Below are 12,399 nucleotides of genomic sequence, written 5' to 3' on the forward strand. Positions count from 1 at the left end.
CCACAAGTTGGAACAGATGATGAATGAGATTAGTATTTACTTTAGAAATTAGATGTTTCTGAATTTTTGAATCTTTTCCAAATGGTTATTGTAGATCAAGTTGAAGTTCGAATCATATAATATGCCCTGAATATCACGTTAAAGGGCTCTTGAATTTCAGGCCCAAGTCATGATGACTTTTTCCATGGATTTGTATGTGAAGGGACTTGCAGGAGTAGAAACTTTTGGTTTTAAGTGCATTACCAAATTTCTATGGAATTGTCATTTGTTGACATTGATAGCACTATTTGGGAAAACCATCTAAAAGTTGGTAGCCCAACCCATAAGAAATAGTATATTATTCAATGCAATTTTTCCATAGTTAATTGCAGGGATATTCAGTAGTTAAGTTCAGTGTGACACATGCTATTGGATATGGATGGTAATTGGAACGAGTGCCTGCGAAAGTTCAATGAGGTTGGGGGCAAATGCAGGCCCCATCCCATCATCCGCCTTAATTTAATATATATATATAATATAAAATACATAATATAATATAGTTATATATGTGTGTGTGTGTGTGTGTGTAATATGAAATGAATATTATGATATTTTCTTGTGATAATATAATAAAATTTTGAAAAATGTTATTTGTACTCCCATTTTTGTTAATTACACTTCCATTATTATTTTAATTATATGATTTTTATTTATTTATTAGACTATATGATAAAATGAATGGTAGGAGTGCAAATTCCAAAACAATGAAATGCAAATAACATTTTTCTATAATTTTTTGTGGTAAAATGATAATTTTGTTATGTTAGTTTACCTTTTTTCTTTTGCTATGTCATGTTGTTTATAAAAATAATGATAATTCATTTAGAATTCATGTAACATCAGACATAGAGAAGCGGATTCACATCACATGGTCAAAAATAATTTTTATACTTTATCTCATGTTAAATTTTTTGATGTGAAATTTGAAAAAATGATTAGTAAATCTATTATTAGTGTTATACATATATTAAAAAAAATGACATGAAAAATAAAAATAGTAGCAAGACAATTCGGGGCATCCACGGGGATAGCGGGGCAGGACGGGGGCAGGGAGTGCCCAAACCCGCCCTATTGCCAACCATACTATTGGGCGGTTTTCTTCGCATCTCTTGAATTCTGTATGGCATGCCCCATATGACATTTTCTACATATCATCAATTCATCATTTTTATTTATCTGGTTTATTAATCGTGAATTTTGTCATTCACATTCATTTTTAGAGCAGGAAGTTTAATTCCTCAACCGTTGATTAATAATTCAAAGAGCATGTCTTGTCTACCTTGGACAAAATGCATGATGCCATATAATTTGTACGGTGTAATGGAAAAACCACGTAGATATTTGTGGGGTTAAATGTTTTATTGTCAAGAGGATTTCTTCACAAAATTTTGAATTATTAATCGATAGAAATAAATTACCCAAAGTTTGCCCTCTAATTTGAAGAATATGAGTGTCTGTAGTGATGTATATGCACCCATGTAGAGAGGATGCTATACTATGCAGTGCTCCAATCGCGTTGCAGTCTGATCATGTAGAAGTTCCAATGCTTGATTTTCGACTGATTTAATTGAAGAAGAACTTAAAGATAGACTGCAAAAAACCAGAGACCACCAGAAAATACTAATTACACCCTCTTGAGGTAAATTAAAATCTTTTTTTTTAAATAAAGAAAAAAAAAAGTTAGACTATTGTGCTCAAATGTATAGACGAAATAAGAAAATTTACTTCTAGAGATGAATGTTAACACCCTCAGTTTGGGATATCAAGCCATCGCATGGGCCTTGGTCATATATATATATATATATATATAAATTTTTATGAGTGAAAAAAAACTATATTGCTAACAAATATTTTTTAAAAAAATTTTTAATTTTCTATAGGAGTAAATACATTTGTTTTCAATAGAGCATGGGGTACGTATCTCAATTTATGAAGACATTCCAAAGTATCTAAATCTATTGCGTATTATCAAGCTGCCACAAAATAAGTGAATGAGGTGAGACCTTGATTGACGATTGATTTCATTATGCACACCACCTTTTGAACCAAATAAATCTTCCATTCAATTGGCCCACGTGAGAAAACACACAGGGCAAGTTATTTTTGGGGAATCATTGATACAATTTTAATTTTGGCTTCATTTGTTCCTTTTTTGGTTTGTTTTCACCTAATAATGAAGAAAAGCATGAAAAAGAAGTGGAGTATACTATTCTTGATTCAATTCCTTTTTCTTTTTTCTTTTTTCTTTTACTGTTAAGCAAATTTATAAACATTCCATTTATAAATCATATTATATATGCAATAATACATAAGCTCTCTTGCACTATCATATAAATATGACTCGTTTATTAATAATATTGATTTCTGTTTTATATATAAAAAAAAAAATCATGTAGACGTGACTCGTGATCACTTTTCTTACATCACGTGACTATAAAATATACTACATGATTTACAAGCGACATTTTAGACAACCTCTGCATAAGCATTTAACTGGTGGAAAACAAGCCCTGTAAAAATACAGCAACATGTAAAATTAGCACATTCTTTGTCTGGGCTGTGCTCCAGATTTTGAACGTTCCTGGCTCCTAGTTGACAAAAAAAAAAAAAAAGATGAAATATTGAATTTAATTCAAAATTCATCCTACTCTCCGAAATCCCTAATACATAGATTTACCTAATGTGTTCGGTGCTAAAACATGGTACTCAACATGTTCAACAATAGGAATCTAGGTCTATAGATTGGTACTCCAAATTTGAACTCATTATGTCTTCCTATAAAAGCAAAAGCAGTGCCCCTTAAATTATTTTCAATCATGACCCCTTATGCTTTATCTTGCATATCAATCCACCGCTCTATCTCTTCAAAAGCAAGAAATATCAGCAAAATTCATAGTTGAGTAATGGGAATCATCAAGTGTATCTTCTTTCCTATGCACGCCTAAAACATGCATTATGTCTTTGCCACTTGATGATCAACGAAGTCAAAATATGTTGTAATACGAGATCTCAATCCGACCTGTTAATTTTTCTACGTTTGATTCTAACAGTTGAATTGAAACATCGACAAGGCTTCAGACCTGATGAATAGCAGCAGCTCAGTGGGATGAGCGGATTTTGGATATGGGGGAAACAGTGCAAAGAACCAATTAATTTTGCTTTGATTTTTGAGCATTATGGGTTTTGGTTGGGGAAAATCTCCAATTAATTCTAGTCCGATCAATGTGCAAATGTTATTGAAACAAATTATGCAACAATAAAATTCTAGGTACTTCATAATTAATTTATACTTACATGCACCTTTTAAAATAAAAAAGATTTAAGACGGATGCCTTGCAAATTGTGGCCGCAGAGAAGGTTTCATTGTCTAAAATCAACCGTCACATGTCCCAATCATAGACCTTTTGCAACCAGAGAAAAAGATTTTATCTGGGGATGAAAATTGAAATTCATGAAAGGATTTCACATTAATTTTCAAGTTGATGGACCAATGGATATGATCGATTTTCACCTGAATGGCTTTGGGAACATTGTATTCTAAGGTCATTTTCAGAATTGGTCATGATGGCCTCCATCTATCAAAAGCAAACCTCTCCTTTTCGCTGTTTAAAAACCCTCCAAAAACCCTTTCCCATGTCAAGCAAATCATTCTTCCCAGCCCATCTTTCTGATCACTCACACACACACACTTTCACTGCACTAGCGATGACTATCTACAGAACAGATCCAGAAGAGGAAGCTTTATTCCGCTCCTATCCTTGCGCAGTTTACTACGTACAGAGTCCATCATCAGTTTCCCATGCATACAGTGCTGAAATTCGTAACATCAACAATGAATCTGCATTAGAAACTTTTGCCAACAATCCCAACAACGCAAGCCAAGAAGCAGCCAATCGGCTTGCTCTATCGCGTTACTCGTCCTCTCATGGATCAACCAACCTTTTCCTGCATGAGAAGAAAATCCCTTATGATCATGATGTTCAAAGCCATGGAACAGGAGTTACGTACAATGAAGAGATTAATCGTCACGAAGGCAATATGGTTGTTGTTGATAGACTCAGAAATGGCTATCACATTGAAGAAGATCATGAGTATGAAGAGGATGAGGAATATTTTGAGGAGAAGGCCGAATGGTGGAGAATGTTTTCTTTCGGTGGTTCTATTTCTGGAGGGTGGAAGTTTCTGCAGATGACTTGGAGGTTTATACTGAGTGTGGTGATTGCACTAGTTGTGTTCTACATTCTCACCAAGCCACCAGCTCCTAAGATGTCTATTAAGGTAAAATCTCTAGCCCTTTTTCCCCTTTTAGATATTTGATTCGGCCCATTCTCAACTGATTTTCTTCACTTGCTTTTAGTTTCTGATTTTGACTGTTGTCAGTGCGTGCTTCTAGTTTCTGATTTTAACGGTTATCAGTGCGGCGTGCAGTAGATGCATCTCCTTTTTTTTGGTAATTGAACGTAGGACCTCCTATTTATAATTGCTCGTATCTTACTATTTAACCCAACCCTTCCCGCAGTAGATGCATCTTAACCGTCAGTGGAAAAGTTAATTAGAATTAAAATAAAAAGAGTTTCATGACAATTTTGGCATTCCTTTCTTCGTAACATTTTTTGCCATATGACATTATGGTTGTGCATAATCCGACAACTAGGGCAATGCCAATATGTAAAATCTCCCAAACCATGTTGAAAACAGAAAGCAAAAGAAACAAATGCAATGACCCCAAGATTTGTGTAAAACTGTGGAGTGACTCAATATGGAAATCTTCACAGGAGTCAAAGAATTGTGTTTCTGACAAATGTATAGAATTTTATGTAAATAAATGTTATTTACACTCCTCTTTTGTTATTTGCGCTTCCACTACTATTTTTATTATATAGTTTTCGTTTATTAGACTATATGATATAACAAAAGGTGAGAGTGCAAATAACAAAATATGAAGTGCAAATAACATTTCCCTTTCATAAATAGCTAATTCACCTGGTTATATGTTTACGTGATGTAAAAAAGTTACATTGGAAGAAGATTAGAAAGAAAAGTTAAAGAGCCTTTTGAAAATCTTGCACGCTAATACTAAATGTATGAATGATTACTATTAGCCATCATTTTCTTAGCCATATATAGCTAATGCAAAGGAAATCATCTTTTTCATAGGAGTGTAAACTAGCCTAAATAAGCTGAATATCTTAGTGTTCAGATTTATTTGATTATTTTAATGATATTGAATTTTGTTCAAATTTGACTTGTTTTCTTCTCGAATTGAGGTTGAATAAACTTTTGTCGAGGCGAAATCGAGTCGAGATCGAATAGTTTGAACTTTTTATATGTAAATTTCACTTATATGCTAATTAAACCAAACTTGAGCTGAATTTGAAAATTTATCAAGTACAAAATGTTGTTCAAGTTTGGTTTGATTAGTTGACGAACCAAATTTGCTTGAACTCTTATCGAGCTGAGTTTAATTCAAATATCGAATAGTTTAGTTTATCTTTCACCTTCACTTTTCATAATTCTCTAAATATGAAAACGGGGAAGTTTATTCTGGAATTATTCTTTTTTTTTTTTTTTACATAACGGCACATCTAACTTAGTCTAACGGTGGCCTAACTAGGTCGAGAAAATCGAATGAGACTGAACCACTATCTGACCAAACGGATGCACCACGTACACGCATATGAACTTAGAAAAAAATCACATATAGTGGCACATTGACGGGTACCCTACAATCCATGTAGTAGCCAACTCCTTTAGAGAAAGTTGGTTCTTGAAAGAAGGCAATTTTGCTTTTGGGCTGTAGTTGGGCTTTGTCTGCTACACCTTCCCATCATTGTTCAAAAAAAAAAAAAAACAATTGTTTCCTATTGGGCTTAAAAGGCCCAATCCTATCACTGGAAAAGATTAAAACGTCCGATAGGAATTCAACAATAATTCATGCCTCATGGAAATTGAACTATTAACACTTTTAGGGACCTTATTTTAGTCATTTTGAGCAATAAAGCAGATCCACTTCAAGAAATTGTGACCCTTGGTTATCAAAGCAGACATGCTTTTACCTTAACCATTTGTAGGCCCTTTCTAGCCTTTACTTGCTTTTGTTTAAAGAAAGAGATTTGTCTCATTCTAAAGGCTGAAAGGTATCATTGAAGTTGGAAGAGAAAAACGTCAAGTAAGAAATTAAGAGTAGAAAAATCAAATGTTGCTATCTTAACTATTTGTTTGTAGGGCCATTATCCTGACTATCTTAAATGGTTCTCAGAACACATGAAAACTTTTTTTTTAATAAAAAAAACTAGAAAATTTTATTAAATTGAAGATAGATCTGCAGTAATTGCGGAGGAAAGAAAAGATGGTGAAGAAAATCTCCAAGTACGAATGTCTGAAATAGAACTAACATTCCTAGCTGATAAATGAGCAATCACATCTAGATTCTTAAGAACCCAATTGGCCACCCAAATGACGAAAATTACACAGTTAGATGTTTATTCTCCTCGGATAAGTGCAAATTAATTTCACAAGTTGGTATAGCCATTATTAGCTCATGAAATAGTAATCAACTCAAGATGAAACATAAATGGAAGAAAACTTTGTAAATTAATATACCTAATTTACATTGCACCATCTATTTTAAGTATTTTTAATTTTTTATTCCTTATAAGTGTATTGTTTCAATTAGCTTGCTACAGGTTGCTGTTCCTAGTATAAAATATATTGCTAGTACCTTTGAATATTTTTGTGTACGTACAAGATCCTTCTAGATGGATTAAGAGTCCTTGATTTTTTTCCGGGATTGGAAGTATAGTGGCATGTTCAAAGGGACAAATGTTTGTGATCGAAATGGAAGCTCCACCTCTCATGGGATCTGTTATCCATCAAATCCACAATATACAAAGGCTCAGGCAAATCCACCACTAAGAATTGTTTACTTCTATCTTGTCTCTCTTTGTGGCTCACCTGTTCTTGACCATTTAATTAATTTCAATGACATGAACAATTTCCTTGTTTTCAACTTGATATTAAACCACATAAACTCTATATATATTGCATGAGAAGGTTGGTATCAATGATAGGAAATTAATTCGTACGCTTAATAATTTGCTTGTTCGTTTGTTGCTAATAACACCAGACCAGAATTTTGTTGTTTTCCATTCTTTGGATGAACAAATCAGGAGCATTTAGTCGTATTTTTGGCTTCAAGCTCATTTTGCCATTCTGAATTATTTACAAATCATTCCATCACATCAATACGTTCATATATGAGAGGAGAAGAGCAAGAGCACGAGTGTGTCATCCCACCTTATAATGCACGCATGATTGTGGTTTCATCCTCAACCATTGCTTCTGTGTCTGTTATCCTCTTCTTGATTGTCATGATTGCCTTGTTATCTTCGTCAAACGGTACTCTCCTGTCATTTAGCAATATCATTTTTGAGAGATGATACAGTTCCTTTTGGATATCATGCCCTCGAATTAAAATTACCATAAGTGATTTTAACCCTTAAATTGTCATTATTCAAAAAAATATAAATAATTATCATTCTTGAGAGATACAAATTGAGGGAATTGTTCTTAAAAGCGACATAAAATCTTCCATCATTTTTTACCCTGGATTATTGATGTTAGGCAAAAATATGCAATAGTACCTCAATATTTTGGATAAACTACAATGGACCGCTCTAATCTGGGACACTCAAAGAATCATAAATGTTAAAAATCTACACATCAAACATGTAAATTAACCAATGTCTTTTCAACTTTAATTCAAGTTCTATGTAACACGATGTATAGCAAACTCAGATTCCACAGTTCCTTCCATCAGCCAAAAAGTTACAGTATCAGATTTCCAATATGCATCAAAATTCAACATGAAATGACATAGTTGTGTAGGTCAGAATCGATCTCCAACTCACGTATCCGTTCCTTAATATTGTACCTCTTGTAACAAGTCGATATTTGCAAAGATGGCAGGAATTCCCCAGTTTGAATTGGTTGAAGGAGTTGATGCATCTGGTGTCACCACCAAGCTGCTCACTTGCAATTGTACCGTGGACTTAGTGGTGGACAACAAGTCGAAGCTATTTGGGCTACACATTCATCCACCCTTCCTGGCAATGTCATTTGGCAATCTCCCTTTTGCATTGACTGAAGTAAGCATTTGTGTGGTATACATTTTTCAACCTTTAATCATTACAGTCACTTGTACCGTCAAGGACAGAAGGAAGCATGCATGCTTTATCCAATTGCCAGCAAGGATTCTATTGTCTCTCTCTGTTTTAGTCTTGTCAGTATTCTATTTTGGCCAAAAGTAAACAATCTGGGACTTAAACTTCATCTGATCTCAGTTTGCAGCCTTAATTCGGCCTCGTAAAAGAGCAGCTCATATTCTCTCCATTTGAAGCAAAGTGGCGGACTTAATATTTTTTAAATGTCCGCAAGATTTTAGCTGCATGAAAATACTATGTAGCTGCATGAAATTACTATAAGGTAGAAGATTTGATTTACAAGTTTAAAAACAAAAACAAATTTGAGGTGCACAATAGAACTTTACAACCAATTGTTGAAGTTGTATTTTTGTCGTTCGTCAGGACATACGTACATACATACATATACCTACCATAATTGCTCTTTCTTTGGTACTGATCATGATTAGATTTTTCTTGTCCCAAAAAAAGGGGAAAAGTAAAACATCTTAAAATTTTTGGGTTATCTTTTGCACACTTGAACTAATACTCAAGATTTAAAAAATGTTGCAGGCTCCAGAGTTTCATACAGGGATTGATGATACAGAAATGTTCAAGTTGTTTGTGGGCACTAGAAATAAACCAATGTATGCTGCAGGAAGAAGCATGCAAGATTTGCTTGAATCAAACAAGGGATTGCCTCTCGTCATTCGCGTGCACCTAAGATCAAGTTTTAAAGTAGTTTGGGGACTCATCAAGCCTAAATTTCATCACGAAGCTCAGTGCCTAATTATTCTTCGAAAAGCATATGACAAGAAACATAGAACTCAAGAATTTATTGGCAAGTGTGCCATTTCTTCATAGCCCAAACATTTATTCAGTCGAATTGAACTCAATTGGGGTTTTCACCTCAATGAAATAGTAATCAAAGTTCCAATCGAAGAACATGCCATTTTGAAGTCTATTGAAAAGATCTAGTCTTCTTTGGTTATATTTTCAAGAACGAGAGGATAACAAATTTAACAAAACGTGAGAGAGAACTTCAATCCAGAATTCAACAACCTTTGCGTAATTAAAGTTCTACATTCACCATCTAAAACATTTCAGATTTGAACGTCCTTTACTTTTCGCAGAACAAATGAGAAGGAAGATCATTCTTCAATTCTTTTCCTATACCATTGCCCCACCAAATTTAAGACTCAAATGGGACCAAAAGTTGGAAAAGGCAATGAAACGAGGCAACCATACTATAATATTTCTAGTCTTCTTCACCTTTTTGAGTCAGGCACTATCATTTGGTATTCTTCGACTATAGAACACCTGTTACAAGAAGGCATCTTCCAATTGATGCATCATTTTCAAAAAAGCTATTTTAGTTGATGTACCATTACTGTTCTAGGATTAGATAAAATAATAATGTCTAGTGCAGGAACTTTTTATTTCTATACAAATTGTGAACAGTGGTGCTTGTGTTTGGCACACGCAAAAAGACTTTCCATACCACGAAATTGATATGACAAAAAGTTATGTTAACATCAACCCTTTAAACAAACAAATCTCACAAGAAAGTGGCCAAAGTGGCGAACCCAAATGGAACATAATGCTGACATAAAAAAAGATCGACACAACTTGTGCATAGAATTTTATCAATATTTTTTGGGACCCTTTAAGCTTGTCACCAGTAAGATCATCCTATCAAGGTGTTAGCAAACAAGAAAAATGTAGTTTTACGTACTAAGTAAAAGTATGCCCTATTAGAATAAGTAGGGTTTATCTTATGTTGCTGTTATCTCCTTTAGCTAGAATAAAGAAATATTAAAAGATGGTTTGAATACATTATCACCTTAAAGGAGTACCTAATTGGTTTTTACATTACCTTGTAATTGGTCCCCAGCCGATATTTTTTGTGATCTTTTTATAGGCCATAATTCTGCTAATTAATTGGTCTCCAATTTCCTTGTAATTGGTTTGAATACATTTTTTCTGATCATGTTAAACTTAGCTTTAGATTGAGATTTTAAATGATAACTAGTAATATGTCATGTGCTTTGCCCATGGATATATTTTTGAAGATATAGTATTTTTTATATACTAAATTTCTTTGCTAAATGTTGATTGTTGATATAATATATTCTAAGAAACTATGACTAACAAAATTTAGTAATTGCTAGTCATACAAAATGTATATTGCATATAAAAAATTAAAATTTTGTGATACATTCTACCATATAAAAACTTTGAAGATGAAAGTTAGTTGAGTTATTGTCTATTTTACTGGAATTGCAATAGAAAAAAGATGAAATTTTTTATAATTTATAAAACCAGTGCATAAATGAAAGTTAGAAAAATATTTGCTAAAGCGTGCTCATTTTTAGCGATTGCAGAATAGATCTTGGGCTAACTCCTTCCAACTCTAAATAGAATCAATTGGAATACTTGCCTCCAAAATCAATGCAAAAGTTTAAGAATATCTTAGGGCTAAACTTGTATATTTCTATAGAAAATTGAGCCACAGTCAAAATAATACCTTAAAATCTCTAGAAACATTCTCAAGTATGTCCAAGTTAAAGTTCTGTATCCAAAAGTCCTTTTGCTTTAAGAACCAATTTCCAATTCCAATCTAGCAATATTTTTCCTCTTTGTAATTAAGCTTTCTTTCTCATGCAACTTGAAAAAAAAATCTTTTTTGTAACTTTAGTCTTCACCAAATCTTGATTTATTCCATTTTATTGGGCATTAATGGATCAATTAATGATTAATAACATCAATTTATTGCCCCATTTTCACATTGTAGAGCTCTAGCAATAGTGAAAATTAATTAACGGTTTCAGGTTGGATCATTATATTAGATTGATTATGGGGATTGATTTTTTATTTCTGTAATGACAGTTGCCTTTGAAATGTGTTTGGATAATAGATTATTTGGGATAATTTTTTGAAAAAAAATATTATAGCACTTTTTTGATGTGATATATATGGGATAAAAAGATGATTGAAAAATCTATTGATGATACAAGCAAATAAATTTTGCATGTTTTTTACATAAATATACAAGCTTTCATGCCTCACAGCAATAAAGTTTCATTAACAAAAATTAAGTAATGATCCCTCTTTTCCCACCAACATATTCCTTAAAAAACTAATTTTCAAATCACAATTTTGGACAATTTTGAGAAGAACTTTTCCGAGCAATGTTTTGGTATTTTTCTAATAATTTAAGACATTAAAAAGTGAGGATAATGGGAGAAAATGTGTGTTAATATAAGCACAATTTTGAAAAGTTAACTGTAGTTAAAAATTTGAATATAATCAATATTTATCAGTTTCACTACCTATAGAATTTTTGTCTTAAGAGTTTTTGAATTATTCTCGCCATTCTTTTTTTTTCTTAATCAATATATTAATAATATAGTAATCTTAGTTGTCAATTTAACATTTTATCTTCTCATTAACTGTTTTAAACCAGCACATATGATATAATGAGTTAATGACTTTAATCATCATTAAACAATAAGGGCACAATATGAACTTTCAATCGTCAATTACTAATGGTATAATAGGGATAAGAAAAACTAAGACAACAACAATTGCCCTCAAAACGCCAAAACGCATGGTTACGGTAATAATAGATAGATAATAATGTGGAAGCGAGCCCATAGATTTTGGGTGCATGCCTTTGAATTACTTGACTTATGTCACCAGATTGTGATAAGCATGTCATCATGGACCTCGTTGCTGATTAGATCAGACCACAATTCTAATTGGTAATATTGTATCATATTTTAATCAAATTTAGATCAAATTTGACGTTTAGTGAGAGTAGCTCACTAATTTAATCTTAATTTGTCCAAACAGATCAGGCTAGCACATTCATTCGCAATCCCAATTCATTGGCAATCCGATAAAAAAACAATATATTCGATTAATGATAAATTGGTTAAACACTCTTCTCACTTCCACTAATTTCAAGTTATAAACATATCTGATTTGACGTTTCTACGCGTAATTATCATGGACTTGTCGCTTTCTTTCTTGGGTTATTTTTATTGGTGATAATTTGACTCTGTCTCGAAATTTCTACCATTTCAATTGGCCCTCAAATTAATATTAAACTTGCCTTCCCTAATTTGAGAATGACTTTATTCTGAAACAATGTATAGTTCTACTGAAGAAGGTTTAC

At 32.8% G+C, this 12,399-nt stretch overlaps 1 protein-coding gene across 1 annotated transcript; it reads left to right on the plus strand.

Annotated features, from left to right (window-relative positions):
• The first annotated feature begins 3,699 nt into the window (after nt 1–3,699).
• Nucleotides 3,700–9,173, plus strand: LOC140035896 (uncharacterized). The gene is made up of 3 exons (XM_072077268.1): nt 3,700–4,317; nt 8,001–8,186; nt 8,793–9,173. The coding sequence occupies exons 1-3, from the start codon at nt 3,745–3,747 to the stop codon at nt 9,081–9,083; spliced, it is 1,050 nt and encodes a 349-aa protein (XP_071933369.1). The 5' UTR covers nt 3,700–3,744; the 3' UTR covers nt 9,084–9,173.
• Nucleotides 9,174–12,399: the final 3,226 nt, after the last annotated feature.

This window comes from Coffea arabica, chromosome 2c (genome assembly GCF_036785885.1).
Source record: "Coffea arabica cultivar ET-39 chromosome 2c, Coffea Arabica ET-39 HiFi, whole genome shotgun sequence".
NCBI classification, from domain to species: domain Eukaryota; kingdom Viridiplantae; phylum Streptophyta; class Magnoliopsida; order Gentianales; family Rubiaceae; genus Coffea; species Coffea arabica.

Bases quoted from the DNA above. Each gene is read 5' to 3' on its own strand.
- LOC140035896 (XM_072077268.1), top strand. From the start codon at position 3,745: ATGACTATCTACAGAACAGATCCAGAAGAGGAAGCTTTATTCCGCTCC. The intron at 4,318-8,000 runs GTAAAATCTCTA...ATATTTGCAAAG, and splicing joins CTCCTAAGATGTCTATTAAG to ATGGCAGGAATTCCCCAGTT. The intron at 8,187-8,792 runs GTAAGCATTTGT...AAAATGTTGCAG, and splicing joins TCCCTTTTGCATTGACTGAA to GCTCCAGAGTTTCATACAGG.